We start from the raw sequence: 19,157 nt of genomic DNA, 5'->3' as shown, positions 1-19,157 counted from the left end.
GAAGCGACTGAATTATAAACCGGCGCCCTGCTCATACAGCATTTTCCACGCTCCGCTTGCCGTTGTTTATTCACTCCCAGATATCACCTCCTTTTCTTCACCTCCTGAATCAGTCCCACATGCCGATTTGCATGCCGCGCCGTCATTGGCCGCCCGGATGCTACACTCCAACAGGCTGCCTCGCGCTGATTGGTCGGGGCTGCAAGAGGGCATGGAAGCTCTGCCATCAAAAACAGGCATAAAAGGCAGCGTGTGGGATCACAGACACAGATGAGCACACAATAAGCAACTTTGAGAGGCTTTGAGGGGAAAAAGCAACCGCCGGTCTGAATAACTGGCATGTGAGAGAGAAGCTGAGAACGGAGCTGCAAGGAGAGACTCACACGAAGCTGCTGAAGGGAAGACTTTCAAGCAAAAAACCTTTTAAACAGAGGTAGAAGTCAGGGAGTGCTGACAGGTGTTGAGATTCTCAGTGTCAGTTTTGCAGCAGCTGCTTTAACCGCTGCAGTAAACTGAGTAGAAGTGAGGTAAACTGAGATTTTGGGACATTTTCTCCAGCAGTGACCCTACATAAAACCAAACCCAGCATGTCTCTGGAGGTGAAGGAGAAGACCCAGGTGCGGCTGGTGTTCCTGGGGGCGGCCGGGGTGGGCAAGACCGCCCTGATCCGCCGCTTCCTCCAGGACACCTTCGAGGCCAAGCACCGGCGCACGGTGGAGGAGCTGCACAGCAAGGAGTACGACATCGGCGGGGTCAAGGTCACCGTGGAGATCCTGGACACCAGCGGCAGCTACTCCTTCCCGGCCATGCGCAAGCTCTCCATCCAGAACAGCGACGCCTTCGCGCTGGTGTACGCCGTGGACGACCCCGAGTCGCTGGAGGCCGTCAAGAGCCTGCGCGACGAGATCCTGGAGGTCAAGGAGGACAAGTACACGCCCATCGTGGTGGTGGGCAACAAGGCGGACCGCGAGGACGAGCGGCAGGTGTCCGGCGACGACGTGCTCTCCACCGTGGAGCTGGACTGGAACAACAGCTACCTGGAGGCGTCGGCGAAGGAGAACGCCAACGTGGTGGAGGTGTTCAAGGAGCTGCTGCAGCAGGCCAACCTGCCGAGCCGCCTCAGCCCGGCGCTGCGCAGACGCAGGGAGACCTTCCCCAAAGACACCAGCTTCCGGCCGCCCATGAACAAGACCAACAGCTGCATCCTGTCGTAACGGGAGAGGCAAGGGGAGGGGGAGGAGAGGCGTCGCTCGGGACGGTGAAGGGACACTAGAGGAGGAGGGGTGGGAAGGTGCCGGACAGAACCGAAGAGAGAAAGAGCGAAGAGAAAGACTCGGCTGCAGGGAGCGGGCGTGACGTGAAGAACTGTCTTCTGGATTCTGGAGCGACACAAGACACTTTTGAGTTCGCAACATGGCAGATGGTGTTGCTGTAGGAGGAAAAACTGAGGAAGAGAACTGCATTGAGACTGAACTTAAACTGAATACAATAAACGGAGCGGAGAGACTGAAGGATGCATTTATTACTGTTGTTTACTTGATGTAATGTTGTTGCTGCTTATTTGGTGACATGCTGCTGGTGTTTAGATCAATGTGTAGCTTTTGCATTTGGACTGTTGCAGACAGATTTGTTTACTGATGGAGAAGTGGGGGAAAGTGTATATACGTTGTGGTTCGTGCAAAAGTTTTAGCTTTCATGTAAAAATGTTTTAATTGACCAATTCACCTGTAGCACATCATTATGTTTACAATTTTTGTATCCACTATCTGCTATGAAGCATGACATTACTCTTATGTTTGAAGTGGTGAAATGCAAAATGTATACTGTAAATGCACTTTTCTTTTTGAAATTACCATTTGCAATGACGTCTTTGTTTTTTCTTTTTATATTTCATTTTTTTTTTATCATGGGGTTTTTCTCACGTTGAACATTTTTGCTGTTAATTTTACAAATATAAATGGAATGTTGATCTAAATGCTGAATAAAAGCCAAAAGCACAAAAAACAGAAATTTCCTGTTGTCATTTCAGAGTGTATAATGTTGATGGGTGCGAGAAGGATAAATAATGCTGGTGAAACATAGATAGGTCATCAGCAGACTTAAGTCTCACTGTCTATTTGCTGACAGAGGTAAGTTCACTTTTAAGTAATTAGATGAAAACGAAATGATTCCTATGGGGAAATTGTGCAGCAGCAAAGAATAGAATAAAGATAAGAAAGAACAAATAGAACATATTGAAGATAACACAACATATAGAACAAGTTGAAAATAAAGATACAGAATCTCTTTCATGAACTATTTGTTGGACAGAATTCTTGTTATTTTGACTATTTGGCCATCATAACATACTGTATATTTGCAGTTTGAATACTGATAATTCATTTTCCAGTTGACACACATGGATTTGTGACTGTTTACAATGCATTTGTGTAACAAAGAGATAGCTTGGTCATGAGGTCAGGAAGCCTTTTCTAAAGATGGGGGATATTTGCATATCATTTGCAGCAGGGAAAAACTTCCAAACACAATATTATTCCAAGACATTGCTGTTTTGATGTCCTGTCCGATAGCAATTGCACCACAATGGGACTAATGAGAGGAGAAAAGTGTGAATGTGAGATGTAGAATACTGCAGAACAGCGCAGATTAGAAGCAGTGATTATGGTAGTATGCCAACATCCATCATCTACTTGTCTAGGCAATGCATGTGGTGCAGAAGGCATGCCCAAGGCATCAGCCTAATTACTCTTGACATATTAATATGACTTAATATGAGTGGAGGAGTCTCAGCATGCTCACCATCTCAACCATACATCTACTTCACAACTATTGCTACACCAGTAAGAAACTAAAACAACGGACAAAAAACAAACATCAGATAGAAAGTGATAATAAAAATGATTCATTGAGTTGTTGTTGTTCCCTCGGTGCACAAACACAGCACTTCACATAAGCTGAAATAAACACAAGTGTTGAGCTCAGAGGATAGCAGGAGTTTCCACAGTCTGTATTAAGATATATGTCGCCATCTATTGACAAAAAGCACACACTACATTTTCACTGAAATCAGTTCCAACTGTGTGGCTTTATTGCTATACTCTATTGATGCCTCAAAAAAGACATTTGACAGCAACCATGGAGCTGCTAGTGGGTTCAGTGCCTTGCTCAAGGACACTTCAGCAGGACCGATGCTATTGAACCCACAAACTTTGAATCATATCTCCACTGTGCCATGGAGTCACCTGCATGTTGACATACACGCTTCAGTTTTTACGTCAATATTCTAGTTTACCGTTACGACATCCGACCTCATGTCAATTCCAACGAGCATACACAAGTTTCATCACAGTGTTCTGGTAAGCGGAAAATATCTGCTGACGTTATTATCCATCATCAGCCCGGACTAATTCCATTGACAATGCATGGGAGGCCGAAATTGTGTTTACACTCAAATACGGTTTATTGTCTACTAGAGCTGACCGTTCTGAACAAGAAGTCACGCTCATATGTTTGGATTAAACAACTGAATCATCCTGGAAAATGATCACCAACACATTTTCCATCTTTGTAAAGTGATTGTGACTGAAGGGGAAATCGGTGTGACATCCCATTTTAGGGGGCAGTGCGATCTTATTTCAGGCCAGAAGGGAGAGCTGGGAAGGTTAAGCGATACAAACTGAACTGAACTGGCCTTGAGCGTAACAGCAACATTTGAATACTAAATAATTCAGCTGCACTACTCTTTCACCAGTTGACAGGCCGGTCCATTGTGCAGTTCCTGTATTAGATGTGTATGGTTCCCCTTACTTCAAACCTGCAGAGCAGAGACAGTTGCGTGGCGCTCAGGTCCATGTGCCCCCCCAACCCCCAACCCCCCAACCCCCACCCCCCTCCCCTCTCCATCAGATAGGATTGAACCAAGTTTCCTGTTTTATTTTGAGGAAGTGGCCGGGTAAACGTTTGCTCTCTAGTTCCTCTTTCAGTCCACTTTTAAACAGCCTTCCGCACTCCGCTCATGTTCACTTGCAGACAACAAAGGGAGCGGAGGCCTAGCAGCTTCACGGTCATGCAGGTGTGTGGACTTGTCATCTCGCTAGTAGCATGGAGTTGTAATTGTTCTAGCTTTATTTGAGATCTGAGATGGATATTTGAGGTTTTTCACTGGACATTTTGCACAGATTAACCTCACTTTATGATTATTTTCCATTAGTATTACCATGGTCACCTTGTAGAGGAGCTGCAGTGAGGGAGGCCATTCATCCAGTGGTGACTGTGTGTCTCGGTGCCCAGTCGTCTTTGCCCCTGGACTTGGTCAAAGCTCCTCAGCGGATTAATGCAATCCTGAGGCGTTTAGAACAAGTTCAGGGTCCTGGACAGAATACAGCAAGGTTTCTCATTACAGTGTAAAGAAATGTAATCAATCTATGTATTGCTTGCATAAAAGAAAAAGACCGAAAAGCGGTTCTTTGCTCTGTTTGAATTAAATGATCAAGCTCAAGTTACAAAGTTACAGTTTTATTACAATAAAGCAGATTTATAGTTTTGGTTCTGCTTAAGGTGACAGCCGTTGATAAGCAAAAATAACTGTACACAGAATGTGTGACATGTCTGAACTTATTTAGACTAAGCCTCGATATGACGTGTACCGGTATATGAAATGTGCTTGTGAATTAGTCACCTATTATGCATTAAACTTGACATTTTATCTACTGTGTAGTTATTTTTGTATTTTAGAGAAAAAAAATACCCAGCATGTGTATCATTAACCTTTGATGTTAGATAACATCTACTTCTACACACAGAATGCAAAACAGGATTTATTAAGTCTGCATGCAAATCGAGGCACGTAGCAACAACCAAACACCCACAGCTTCTTTTTGACACTGTGTACTGCCCATATTTCCTGAGTAAGTGCCATACTGTATATATATATATATACCGGTAAGTATAAAATGACAACGCACCTGATGCAATGTAAAGCATTGCTCACTGGCATAAGCTTTAAAAGATTTGTAATGACCATTAACATCTAATTTGTAGTGAGCAGTGCTGACTGAGATGTCATGCTTGTCCATGCTTCACAAAGCAAGAGGCCTCACCAGTGACTGAAACTGGTACTGAAAGTTGAGGTTCAGGTGCAAAGCTGTTCCACTACATTTTTAACACTTACAGTACATGCACAAACCTACGCTTCACACTTCCACTGCAACGATACTAATTATAGTTGTAGCTCATATTGCCAGTTAAATTAAGACAACGCGCTACTTTCACCCAAGTATATGCAAGCTTTTATCATTGCAATTCTCCATGGTTCAAATAATGACAGAACTTTTCTCATCCAAGAATTGTTTTATTAGCCAAATGCTGCAGCATACTGAGAGGTTGCATACAATACATAATGTTGCGCTGTTCATCTCTCCAGATGGTAGGAAGGAAATACTAATGAAGTGAAACACTTTGTGCTGTTTGAACAGTCCCCATATGTAACATATCATAGGAATGAAGCAGAGTTCGAACTGTTGAGACACAGAAACGTCTTTCATAACGTACAGTAAATACAAGCGACTCAAATGAATCGGCAAAAACAAACAGAAACGACAGGGAAAAGAAACAACTGTGGTATGCTGAGGATTCTTGGTCCTGGGTGTGTGCTTTTTGTGGGTGCTCGGTGCGTTCGGGAATGTAGATGTGTGTCTGTGTGAGTTGCCTCAGTCGTCCACAGCGATGTTGCGGAACAGATAGGCCATGGACTCTCCGTTATGGATGCGTCGGATGGCCTCTGCCAGGATCATACTGACGTCGACGGTCTTGATCTTCGGACACTGCAGCTTCTGCACCTCGTGAGGAACAGTGTTGGTCACCACCACCTGGAGGCGCAAAAGGACAGGCTCAGTCCGTTTCCCTCAGCCTTTCTCTTGAAGGGCTTCGTTCACTCAACAACACTGACAAAATCTATGCATACCATTGTGGACCGGGCCACACGTTGTTCAAGTTTGTCAAGTGTGTTAAAAATGCAATGTAGAGCTCACGCCCAGATCTCTCCACCTTCGTTTATCATTGGCACATCATGAGAAGCAGTAGATAAGCGTGTATGACATGCATAAAATGTAGAAAAACATATTACATATAGGATATATATCATATGCTACAATTCTTTGTTTCAAAAATGCATGTCTTGACATTTAGTTAGACATGTAAAAGTAAACAAGACATTTGCTACAGTTACTCTACAACAGATCTAAAAATGAATTACGTTTTCCTCTTGGGGAAGTGAATGGGGAAGATAACTACTGAAATATACTGGGGCAGGATGGGTTTACATTTAGTGAAGGCTATAGTGTTGCAGTTCTCAGCCACCTGTTTCCTGGTGCATTTATTTTCACATAATAAATAGAATTAAAACAGTTCACTGAAACTTCACATTTAACTTACATTTCCCGTGGTGTTCACAAGCAAAGTGCAGTGACATTAAAGGTCAGGTTAAAAATTCGTTTACTTTGACCTACTTCCAGCGTTCTAGTTACTCTATGTTCAAAGGTAATGGTCTTGTGATTTTACCTCATCGATAGCAGACTCCTCTATGAGTCTCGGCGCCTCGGCGGACAGCAGGCCGTGTGTGGCCATGATGTAGATCTTGTAGGCTCCTCGCTCCTTCAGGAAGTCTGCCGCTGCAACAAAGTCCTCCACGTCATCGATAATGTCGTCCTAAGATAAGTGGCCACATGGATAAGAGTTAGGGATCACACGAACGGGCGCGATTAAATCTCAACATTCAATTTGTATTGTATCAGCATGTCATGTAAACGTTATTGAGTTTTGGTCAGTTTTGTCAGTCTCTGCTGTCAACAGACTGTAAGATGGTAAGAATTAATACCTTTGTAATGCTAACCGGCATCAAGAGAGACATTAGTCACGAGTTAGCTGAAAGTCTGTATTGACAAGCAAAAGTGACAGGACCTGCACAGAAATGTATGTGCAAGTATTCCTCTAACCAAATTGCATTAATGATTCAATAAGTGAAAAACCACACTCACATGACACAGTATCTCAACCCTTGCACCGTATATTACCAATACAGTTGTTTTGTGAAACCCCACTACTGAGTCCAAAGAAGGAATTACTAAATTGTGTTAAGTACATGTAAGTCACATAAAAGCTCAAGGTCTTACAACAATGATGGCGATTCTGCCTCCTACATCTCCTACAACAGTGATTGGTGGCTTCTCCTTCGCCATCATCACTGAAAGACAAAGATAAGAGGACGATTACTTTGAGCACAGAAGTCAGATCGATCGATCCAGTGTCTCAGAGATCAGGAGAGGATACTTGGATCACATAAAAAAAGGGAAGGAGATTAGGTGAGAAGGGATTTGGTTAAAAACCTGCAAACATCATGCAAGGCAGCTCTACCTCAACAAGCATCCAGCTACCACAGCACCAGTCCAATCGTTTCAGGCCTCCAGAAAACTTGGAAGACTTTGGGGAAATGGAATATGTCGTTGGTGGGATGAATTTTGAGGATGAACTTGTCATCCTGCTGAGTCCAATCCAAGAGTTTACAGGGTCTTGCATGCTATTGCGTTTGGTATTGTAGTAGATGGAGAGGTGAGCGTAGAACTGACCCCCTTAGGAGCCACCAAACCAGGGTCAAATCACTATTTGGAATCAATTCAAATACCATTTGTAATGGATAACTATAATGGAATAAATTACTTACTGAGTAATTGATCTTGCCTGCCAAAGAAATCATTTAAATTGCCCTATTTTGAAGTCTTCTAACTCCAGGCAGGCTTATACGAATGTTTGAAGTAGTTGAAAGGATTTCAAATAATAATCGACCCCGGTCTACAAACCACCACATTTGAACTGTAGGGACCCCCACACTGCAGCCGACCATGCCAAAAACCTTCTTCCAAACAACAGCAAGGCAGTTTTAGTGGTCAGTTCCCAAATCCGTCACAGACCATCCAACAAGGCCTCTGTCCATTTAAAACTCCTACAAGGGTGTCAGTCAGGTGGTTATGGGTTTCTGGGTAGCAAAGGAAGCCGGGAAACTGTAATCCAAACTGAGCTTTTAAACAAACAAGACTCAAACTGTTGCAAACAGTTTGGACCCACAACTCAAAAGACAAACTAATCAGGCAAAAGGATGCAAATGGCAAATATGAACAGAATACAACAGTGTCCAGCAAACTGGCTCATATTCATTTTGGTGCAACTCAGCATTAAAGTCAAATCAGGATATTGTTGCATGTGGAAAATTACTTTGTTCATGTTCTGTAATTAATGAAATGTTATCTGTAGTTAATAGCTAGTATAGCAGAAAATTGCAATGTAATTGAAATGTAATTTCATAACTTGAATCTAGTAAGAGGATTTTGAGTATTAATTAGTGTTAGCTATTATAATGCAATGCAATGATATACATGTGAAAATTTCTGTTGGGTTTTTAGGCTAATTTTTGCAACGTTCAGCAGCTTGAACACTAAATGTCAAGATCTTGACATATCTATGTGATTGAGGGCAGACAATTCATAATATCTTTCAGGTCACAATTTCTCAGTCCTGTCCAGTAATAATCCAAGTTTTATTTCTCAAGAACCAAAATCAGTTCAACTTAAAGGATTTGAGACTGAGGGCTTCCAAAAATTACCATGGACACACAGGGGAAACTATTTTCATCTCATGATCCAAATGCGCCTCAAGGTTGAATCACATCAGAACAGTGCAGCTCCCTGTTCTAGAAACAATGTTAAGTATTTTGTATTGCACTGCACTGCCCCTCTTCACATCACAAGTGTTTCTCTTCTAGCTGACACAGGAAATACCTGACGTCTGTGAGCCAATGTGCACAATGAGATGGGAGTAGTGAGACTGGTTTATTCATTTTTGCTTAATGTAATCTGAAAAGATATGACCAGGCAGACCTGATTGAAGCTTATTGTACGTTGTAAGCTGCAAGTCAGACTAGCGGCTTACTGGCCTAAACAACAGTAGTCTGCTGTGCCCACATCCTCCCACGTTGGACGGACAAAACTAGGACACAAATGTTCATGGGTTTCATTAGCTTTCCCCACCCATGTGAATCTCTTTGCACACCAAAGTACTCTGACTGACCCAGATGTAAACTCACAGTGTGAGTTCATTAAGAAATATAATATGCCGCTTTTATTCTAGTAGATGAACACATCTACCTTCCACTTCAAAAGTAAAGCTGCAAAGAAAAGACATAGCGCTAGCTAAGAAAATATAGTTGGAATGAGTAAGATATCCATGAAATCCCTTAATAATCTCAGCAGTAAACTGGGATCAGTCTGGAAAACCTTACATCAGTAAGGACCCATCAATATTCAAACTAGCTTTGATTTAGCTGTAGGGTGAGGGCAGCAATAAAAGGAGCTGAGAGGTTTGCTGCATCGGGGTCAAGCATGGGTAACCTCAGCTTGCAGTGCAGTGAAACAGACTTAGCCACTGACATATTTAGATACTATGCGGTGTGTGCCAACATATTTCCTTCCTTTGGACTAATTGCTTTCTTCAAAACCTTATTTTAGCAACAGTAAAACAGGCAAGAGAAAGAGCCCAACCTGGTCTAACATCAATTGTCATCTAATATCATACCACCATTTTCATTCTAATTTGGTTTAAGACAATTCCTCAGTGCCCAGATATAAAATGTATTGGAAGCCCTCAGTAGCTCATTCCATCATTCCATGCAGGGAGGCAAAAACAATCTAACAAAGAAGCAGAAATGGATTCAAGCGTTATGGTCATACTTGGGAGCTCTATCCCAGGGAATGGGACATGATGTCTGCTGCCTGTGTTGTCAAAAGATAGGATGGTACAGAATATTAATGGTACAGTACACATACAAACACAAGCTAGAAGTAACTGCCTCGCGGTTGTATGCCTCCGCCAATAAACTTTGTTTTATCATTGCAAGGACAGTCTTTATTTATTGAACATATATAATTAATGTGATTATTAGGTCAACTTAAAGGATTTTGGTGTCTGCAAAAGTAAGTGACAGCACTTCCACCGTTTTTGTAGACCCAAGATCGTTTTCTCAGCTACAGTGGTAAGCAAAACATTATGATGTCACGGTGAAGTTGACCTTTGAACTTTTGGATATAAAATGTCATCACTTCATCATTTTATCCTATTAGACATTTGTGCGAAATTTTGTCATAATTAGCGTATGAATTCTTGAGTTATGGCCAAAAATGTCTTTTGTGAGGTCACAGTGACCTTGACCTTTGACCACCAAATTCTAATCAGTTCATCCTTGAGTCCAAGTGGACGTTTGTGCCAGATGTAATGAAATTCCCTCCAGGCCACGGCTGTCGCCGGTGCGGAGGCACAAAAACACAAAGTACGCATGTTAACACACAATCACAAAGTTGTGAAAACACACAGAATATTACAGTGCACACAGTGATGTCATGAAACAAAACATCTTTCTCGGAGATGGCTGTTTCCCCAAAGCTGTTTAGAGGGAGGAAACCTTCAAGAAATGAGAATTGACGTTTCATGGAGGGTCAAAGGGCAGAAGATGTAATCAATGAATCTGTAAAGGCAGCGAGAGACGGGTGGAATGAGTGTGATTCAGTTCATATTTCAGAGAAGGAAGAAAAGGCTGACATAAAAACAAATTGCCGAGTCAATGAAGGAAGGAGGAGGTGGATGAGAAATTCAGCTGAGGCGAGCAGCTGAGACGAGACGAGAAGAGAAATAAACCATCCGAGGGAGAAAAAGGGGCAATGTCAGTCTTTGCCTGCAGGATTTCACAGCTGGCTACAACAACGTCCAGGTGAAGGGATGGGCTGTGCTGACCTAACGCATGCTGAATAAACTGTGTGTGTGTGTGTGTGTGTGAATGAAATGCTGCAGGGTCAGCATCATGGCTACTCAGGTCTTCACTTTTGTCTTAAGCTGGCCTTTTAGGCTGCTTCTGGAAGAGACTGACTGAAACTGTCTGTGTCAGAGGAGGCCAGCCTTGCTAATGGTCTTAAAAGGGAGGGATCGGGATCTTCCAAGTGACAAAACTTCTTCTTCAATGAAACAAAGATCCTGCAACGTCTGCCATTCTGTGTGAAGCATGTACCAGGTTTAAGGGTGTTAAGAAAGCGGGACATTATGCAAGATATTTCAAGAGGAGTGTAAGATTCTGACAATGTTTGACTAAGTTTCTTACAGGCACTACACTCATGTTTCATAGAGCGGCTCTCCTTGTTGAACAAACACATTTAAAAAGGCGTGAGGAGAGCAACACCCAAGGCACATTCTTGGTCTCTCAGAAGAAGATTGAAGAGAAGAAGAGAGGCATGGGACAAAGAGGGGCAGCCTTGGTGGAAGACGTACAAAGTTTATAATATGCGAGGGTCACCAATAATGTGAAAATGGGCTTTTCTGTGTACGTGCATCCAGAAATGGAAGATGTAATCCGTCATAAAATTGACATGTTTGCGACATACTACACTATTAATCTGTATATGGCTGAGAGAGTGATGGAAAAAGTAAAGAAGAGAAACAGCGGGTGGAGATAGAGAAATGTTTTAACATGTGTCTCTGTCTTACATGGCAGCTCCAGGCCGGTGTGTCCTGTGGTGGTGCGGGACGAGGGGGGAGAGTGTCTACCGTCAGCCATGTCCGACTCCGAACACTGGGCCTCTCCGTGGATCACAGCCAGTCCCAGCCGCAGCCTCTCAGCATAGGACTGAGCTCTGAGACACACACACACACACACACACATGCAGTGGTCAAAGAAACTGATAGACACAAACATATACAAACAAATATATAGCCAAAAGACAACAGAAAGTAGTGCACACAGAAACTTGTACACATATACAAACAGACACAAAGTGCTAACATGTGACCACAAATACACAGCACACAAAAAAGAAACCAACAACGGTGACAGCGACATAAGAGGTACACTTGTGTATAACAGAAAGTGCGACTAGAGAACTTGAGGACGTCAATACTTGCAAGTCCTGCATGTCCCAGGCTTGCTGTTACCTCTTGGCAGCTGATGGGGACTTTGCAACGATTACGGCATTCCTGTAGTCAGGGATCTGGAGAAGGAGAAATGGCATTTTCAATGGTGGAATATAAAGCTGATCATTGATCTTTCAATCGAATTTCACGAAAACAAAAGGTTTTTTGTTGAACTTGAAAACAGTTACAACAACACTGTATCTTTTGCCACTGGCTCAGTGGCTGTTTGACAAAAAGGCACAATGTCGTAGTGTGTGCCAGGTAATGTAGCCGTACCTCCTCCTGGATGTACTGGATGAGGAAGGGGGAAGCCCTCAGGTTGTCAACAGGGAAGCTGAAGAAGCCCTGGATCTCCTTCTGGTGGAGGTCCATGGTGATGATGTGAGTTAGCCCTGCGACAACAAAAACAACAAGCTTTGGTATGGCTTCAAAGTGCAAAATAAAAAAGGTTTTATATAATACAACTTCATCATTCCCTTTGTGGTCATTCAGTTTGCAATATCCACTGAATCAAATAAAGTATAGCATTAAGTAAATAACACAAAAACCATACCAGCTTTGGCTAGCATGGAGGCGAGCAGCTTGCAGACAATGGATCCTCTCTTCCTCATCTTGCACTGCTTGCTGTAAGGGAAGTAGGGGATGACCCCGATGATGTTCTTGGCACAGGAAGTCTTCAGGGCATAAGCCATGACCAGCAGCTCCATGATGGCTGTGTTGACATCTCTGAGCAACAGAAGAGATCAAATCAAGACGAGTGTACGTGACATATCTTGATCTGACACTGGCTACTGGCTGACTGGCACAGCTCTATGCAAATGGATGTGGCCTACGTTTATCAACAGAGGAAATTCTCATGAAGGTTAAACATACAAATTAATTTTATGTAGCAGTACTACTACTTGGACAATAGTGGTAACTGTGAGCTACTGTGCATGACAAAGTAAAGAGCTAGTATATACCCAGTAGATGGCCGGTAATTGTTAATGCATGTATGTTTACATCTATGGGTAACACAAAACACCTTTGCTTTAAAGACGAGATGAAATGGAAAATGCCTTTTTAACCCTTTTAGATCACATCCTCGGTCATACTGTGCACCTATTTAACAATATATGCCAAAAAAAAAAAAAAAATCAATTTCATTGTATTCTTATATCAAAATTCAATCATGTTTTCTTCCTGTAAAACAAAATATGCCGTGTGCTTACGTAAGCATGCCCGTAACTAATTTCAACCAATAATATCATGACATCCACCCATCAATCAATCTTCAACTTTTAGCGCACAGAGCTAAGAGGCTAAGATTCATTAGTTAGCTAGCTAGCAACAGCACGGTACTTCGGTGTGTCTTCGGGTGTTATGACACGCCCACTTTTCAACGTTCAAATCAAATTCCTCCCAACGTTATGTCCCGCCTGTCTTTCCTGTTTCACTCGGAAATACGTCACGATACGGAAGTTAGATACTCTCGAAATGCCGTTTCATCTCGACTTTAAGGAGGAATCGGTTCTAGGATGATATGAATGATGAGCTGACAGGGAATGATGAGTCAGCAGTCGAGTGTTTGTTTACCCAGCAAGTACAAGGTTATTAAGCTCGTTTGGTTTTCCTTCAGCCAAAATCAGCATTACCTGTGTTACAATATTGTCTTATTCATGTCTTTTAACACGTTACCAATTCCATAATTATAGGGCAGTTCAGCCAGACACCATGCCATTCCACTGACTACAATGTGTATAAAGAATACCAACTTGTTTTTATTCACCTTGTCTTGGCATGGCCTCTCTACTAGTGGACTCCACCCTTACCAGCCTTTCCCCCAAGCCACGCCAAGAGGTAAATATAACCTCGAAAGCAACTGGGTGTTTTTTTAAACTGAATTGTGGTTAGATTTGTATTAAATATCACGATGATTGTTATTTTGATGACTGGGACAGTTTCACTACATTATAAGGCAAAGAGTAGGTGGTTGGTGTAACGGGATAGTGTTTGTATCGCTTTTGGCCTCGACAGCTTGGTGAAACCAGAGAGCCAACACAGAGAGGTCAGTGGCCTGCTGTGCCTGCATGGTTATTCACACTCTGTCTCACTTTACCAGCTGCAGCCAGTCAACTATAGACTCACTGTCGGACGGTCAGAAATGGTGTCCGTCCCCCTCCTGTGACCTCTGGTGATGTTTCAAACATGTCTTGACGTCATAGGTTAACAAAGAGAAATCAACTGATTCCTGCATGTGAGCTGGTCATAGCTAGGTGTTGCCTTCCCTGGTTTACCTGCTGCAACAGGTAAACCTCATTTTGGTTGGAATTGTAATCTCACCCCCCAGGAAATTGTATGCTAAGGGAAACTTAAATGAGACATGAAAACAAGTTAGCTGGTGGGCATAGTGCACAGTATGGCCTCTGTCTCCTAGAAAAGTTTCCAGCTACACCAGTTTTTACTTGTTTTGGTTAATAACCCAATAATGACAACTACAGTATATTGGCATAGCTATTGGAATTGTGGCTGGTGGAGACAATATATCACTTTCAGAGGAACTCAGTCATGTGATCGGGATCATAAGCAGATGTTCATAAGCTGGCTGGACAAAGCAAATATGTACAGTTTCTTTTGTTATGGGGACACTTTAGTGTTTGTCTCATAAAGCTATGAAGTGACATAGAAATCTGGCAATCTGAAGTGATCTTTGTAGGTAACACCCTACAGATGATTGAATTTGCATGTTTGGACGTGAATTAGTGAATTTAATTTTATAATGTGTCTATACAAATTTGCAGAGGGCTAAGAAAATGTTATGAATATCATCTCTCTCTCTCTCACCTGGGAACGGTCTGGATGATAAAGATATCTTGTCCACGGACGGACTCTTTCACATCCACTCTAGTCTCTGACAACAAGACAAAAACACACGCAATCAATTTGTGTCCAAGTGCACAGTCAAGTGAGACAGCACGAAACCAGAGCTCAGCAGATAAACTCTGCACTTGAAATAGATATTCGATGTGAAATGGGGGGGGGGACCTGAAGGATATTTCTCAACCTTACCTCTGTTTGACTCTTGATAAACCGTCGACTTGCCCAACTCAACACCCAAGCGTCTGGAAAAGAAAAAGAGAACAGAGGTGATACAGTGTCAAAACACACACACACACACACACACACACACACACACACACACACACTAGACTCCAGTCTAGCTCAGGGACACTCTTGGAAATGTGAGGGTCGTCAACACACAATTATGTCAACCTTCAGTGTCAGCTGAGTGTCAGAGTGTGTCATTTTTTGCATGGTAATTCCTTATCTGCTGTTGTGTAAGTATTCATTGTATGTCTGTACTCTAATATGCCTTTCTAAAGACCCATCGGAGGCTGTCAACAGGAGACAGGCCCACCATCTACAAACAGCAGTAAAAATCTGAGTGACTGCAAAGTACCCTGTCATAGTCCATTTAGTTGTCAACATATTAGAAAAAATGTGGCAAGCCCAAGGCTTAAAACAATTGTACACAGAGAGAGAGAGAGAGAGAGAGAGAGAGAGAGAGAGAGAGAGAGGAGAGGAGAGCAAGCCCTCAAATATTTAAGTCGTTGTTCAGTTCAGTCGCTTAATTAAGATTAGAGGGGAATCAGGTTGTGGCATCAAAGAAGAAGACAACTTCACAACAGCCACAAAAAGGTCAACGCTGTGCATAAAATATACATTAAGCTGATATACAGCATAAATAAAGTGTGCATAACAGTCGGGTTGCATCAGTCAAGCCACAAGTAGAACAAGCCCAAGCATTATGAATACTGCTCTGCCTTGGGCCGAGGTTACCAAATTATTATGCTGTCAAATTTGCAACTGCGCAGTCGCATCTCGATGCCAGTTCAAAGCAAAGAATGCTCTTGATGGCTCTTGTAAGCGAGGCGCAGATGACTGAGGGTTTGGCTTTGTGACTGTGGGAGGTTCCCCCAGTACAGTTAGCATGGATCCCTGTAGGCAAAACAGGGATCTCTGGCCTCGCCCTGTTTACATGCCTGAACCCAGACCTCGGTCCAGTGTATGATACAGTGTCATTAACCAGTACGACTACATTGTAGTAGACGACTAAAAACACTGATCAGAGAGGATAGCGTTGCCGGTGCTGGGCCTGTGTTCAAAACATGATCGCTAGATACTACTTGACTGTCAAGGGAAAGTTCCAGGAATGGTGCAAAGGCGACCCAGTTGGCAGCCTGAACACACCGCTTTCAATCTGCCACAGCAGTAATGACTTAGAAGGTTGTAAAGAAGGAACGTTGAGTTCAGTTCACACACAGCCCCAGTCACAACACATGCATGTGAGGGCAAATATTGTTCATCTACAAATTTCAGCAGCAGTTTGTGCGTCCTCGTGTTAGCAGACTTCACCTTTGCACCGTAACAAAACTCTGCTCAGCTCTGTAATGGCAATGCAATCCCCCTAATAGTGTTCTGCAGTGTTGCCAAACAGTACGAAGGGGGGTAAGCTCTTTTTCTCTGTGTGGGTAAGGCGATACAACTGCTGCTTGGCTGACTGACAAGTCTGCAGGGCTGGGGAAAAATGGTTGCTCCCCCACACACACACACACACACACACACACACACACACACACACACACACACACACTTTGAACTAGACCAACAGAAAGAGATGATGGTGGCGGTGGCAGTGATGTGGGTGTTTATTCAGTGCTTTTACAGTTAAAGTCTTTAAACGGACTATTCCCGTTCCATATTTTCATGTGATAATCAGATGCATGAATCCGGTTTCACCCGTTTTTTTTAACTGCACCAGAGAACCATTTAAATGCCCCATGAATCACCGCTTAATACATTTTATCTGGCTCCCAGTACACAGTATTAGATCTGTCTGTGCATATTCCCTAGATGAATGTAAAGAAGTGGTGTCTGTGAAGTGTGCTGCTTTCATCGCTATGATTCTCAGTGACAAGTCTTTTGAATCTCCCGTGACAACGCCCTGATCAGTCCTAATCTAATAAAACTTATCTTTCATCTTCACCCCATAGGAGTGTTATTCATTTACACAATGGTGGTGTATGATAATACAAGAAAAACTGTAACATATGCCTCTCACAGCACTAGACAAAGTAAAGTTTTTGAAGGCTGATACCGATACTTTTAGACTGAAAGTATTCCGTGTTTCCACCACAATATTATTCTTGTCAGGATGGAAAAGCCTCTGAAACAGCTTTTAGAGCATCATGTGACACTAAAACTCCACTAAAACCCAGGCTAATTAAATTATTTTAGGGTTAACAGGTTCTTAAGGCAGGGTGACCCCCCCCCACACACCTATTCAACAGTAGGGGAAACTCTGGGATAACAATTCAACAACAATGAATTTATAACATGCAAATAAAATAACATTTCTTAGCAGGTTCTGCAGACTGTTTTTATGTAAAAAGGAGGAACCTCCATCATATTGGTGGTGAACAACACTGTCTGGCCAACACCCGATATTTAATAAAAAGCCAATATTGACAAACCAATATATCAGTCTATGCCTAACTAGAAGTACCTACTTTTTGAGTAGACCCATAATGCAGCAGGCCCATATTCATCAATGCATTACCTATGAAGACAGGTGATGCCTCAGTATACATTATCAGTTGTTTCTATCTATGGGTTAACAAGTCCAGAACTGTGTCAACAATACACTAGTCTCGTGCTATTGACAGGGTTAGCTGTATTTCTGACAAGCCCAAAGTGTGGTGTGTGTGTGTGTGTGTGTGTGTGTGTGTGTGTGCACATGAGCTGGATCAAATTCCAAACAATACACACCCAGTCACCTCAGGTCACCTGCCGTTATGATTCCCAGGTGCGCTGTCAAAAGTAGATGAAATGACAATACAACCACAAATGCATGCATCTCTGTATTTAGTTATTGAAAGGCCACTTACTCTGTGATCTTCTTGGCCAGCTCGGCGGAGGCGGTGGTTGAGTTGGCAGAAAAAACACGGTAGCCACTTTTCGAGACATTCATTTTCGAGTAACCATACGACAGCTTTGGAGGTTGAGAGTGAGAGACAAGAGACTTGTGAGCCCCAAAACGTCTAATGGGCATGTTGTTTTGGAATCAATCTGGTATTTATTTATTTATTTCCTCCAAACCGTCAAAATGTGTCCGTTATTACCTGGACAATAGCATCCACACTAAGTTTAATGATTCTCTGGTTGAGACTACAACCTTGCAGACACGTCTGCAGGGAGTCAACATCAACAAAAGTAAACAATAAAAAAAACAACATAAAACACTGAGCTAACTGAGGCTTTCTAAACAATATGCTGCAAGATGAACTAAAACAACAAAGCGCACATGTCCCACAAGTAACCTGGAGCTACACTCGTCTTGGTTAGAATGAGTCAACAACCACCTTAAAATCGATTACCACCACAAAAACTGGGTCTAGCACGAAACCGAGTGCAGTTAGAAAGCTGAGCTATGTTTCCACTCGGACCAAAGAGGGTTTTAGAGTCAAATACACACGCACACACACTGTTTTCCTAATCTCCAACCGACCGACAAAGACACAGAAGCAGTTACGGCGCTGCTACAATGTAACAAAACAAAACTCCGCTTCAAGAATTCAAACGTGTCGACTGTAAACTTTGTTGCAATGCGGTCGCATCTAGCAGCAGGGGGAAAAAATGCCACGAGCACCCGTTCATTGGATGGCTGAGCAGACGTACTGACGCTCGAGCGATCCAATCGGAGGCGATATCGAAACAAAAGAGGGCGGTGCGAATATAGCCTCGACCAATCGGTGCGTAGCAGCCGTCTGACATCAAATTAAGGCGCAACGACGATGCATGTGGTTTCATAAGCACGAAAAGGACTGTTGCGATGTCGTATGAAGTTTGTGACGTCCAGTTGAGGACTCCCAGAACAAGCTCTATATCATTACTATTGAGCTGTTTACTAGAACAATCATAACATGCCACTACAAATATATAAATGTTAACATATCATATGAGTTAAAGCTTACAGACAAGAACAGAAGTACATGAGAAGTACATGAGAACTCAGTGAAAAAGTAGAGATAAAGAGAAGAAAGCTACATTCAAATTCTTATATCTTGCCTGATAATTCCTATATATCTCTAGTGTTTATTATTTTGGTCTAATATTAG

The 19,157-nt window shown here is 42.7% G+C and overlaps 2 protein-coding genes across 7 annotated transcripts; one reads left to right on the top strand and one right to left on the bottom strand.

Annotated features, from left to right (window-relative positions):
- The first annotated feature begins 587 nt into the window (after positions 1-587).
- LOC139921387 (GTP-binding protein Rhes-like) lies at positions 588-1,214 on the top strand. Its single transcript, XM_071911605.2, has one exon. The coding sequence runs from the start codon at positions 588-590 to the stop codon at positions 1,212-1,214; it is 627 nt and encodes a 208-aa protein (XP_071767706.1).
- Positions 1,215-5,329: 4,115 nt separating this feature from the next.
- On the bottom strand, positions 5,330-18,634 carry LOC139921373 (phosphoribosyl pyrophosphate synthase-associated protein 1-like). 6 transcript variants are annotated; one of them, XM_071911585.2, is made up of 13 exons: positions 18,519-18,621; positions 18,162-18,227; positions 17,928-18,031; positions 15,049-15,101; positions 14,824-14,890; positions 12,554-12,726; positions 12,277-12,392; positions 12,022-12,077; positions 11,578-11,723; positions 9,777-9,818; positions 7,170-7,240; positions 6,559-6,705; positions 5,330-5,867 (listed from the first exon to the last, which is right to left on the bottom strand). In XM_071911585.2, exons 3-13 carry the CDS (start codon positions 18,008-18,010, stop codon positions 5,709-5,711), a joined length of 1,113 nt encoding a protein of 370 aa, XP_071767686.1. In that variant the 5' UTR covers positions 18,011-18,031; positions 18,162-18,227; positions 18,519-18,621; the 3' UTR covers positions 5,330-5,708. The 6 variants fall into 6 exon arrangements, with proteins under 6 accessions (XP_071767686.1, XP_071767684.2, XP_071767682.1 ...); XM_071911583.2 differs by having other exon boundaries at positions 18,162-18,634; XM_071911581.2 differs by having other exon boundaries at positions 17,928-18,227; positions 18,519-18,622.
- Positions 18,635-19,157: the final 523 nt, after the last annotated feature.

Source organism: Centroberyx gerrardi, chromosome 3, assembly GCF_048128805.1.
Source record: "Centroberyx gerrardi isolate f3 chromosome 3, fCenGer3.hap1.cur.20231027, whole genome shotgun sequence".
Lineage (NCBI taxonomy): Eukaryota > Metazoa > Chordata > Actinopteri > Beryciformes > Berycidae > Centroberyx > Centroberyx gerrardi.
The sequence above is the reverse complement of the archived record's forward strand: the minus strand, read 5'-3'. Positions and strand labels throughout refer to the sequence as shown.

Coding starts and splice junctions, on each gene's coding strand:
- LOC139921387 (XM_071911605.2), top strand. CDS start 588: ATGTCTCTGGAGGTGAAGGAGAAGACCCAGGTGCGGCTGGTGTTCCTG.
- LOC139921373 (XM_071911583.2), bottom strand. CDS start 18,275: ATGTTGTTTTTTTTATTGTTTACTTTTGTTGATGTTGACTCCCTGCAG. Junction 9,819..11,577: donor CACCGGCCTGGAGCTGCCAT/GTAAGACAGAGA, acceptor TTGACAACACAG/GCAGCAGACATCATGTCCCA. Junction 7,241..9,776: donor CCCTGGGATAGAGCTCCCAA/GTATGACCATAA, acceptor TTTGTCTTTCAG/TGATGATGGCGAAGGAGAAG.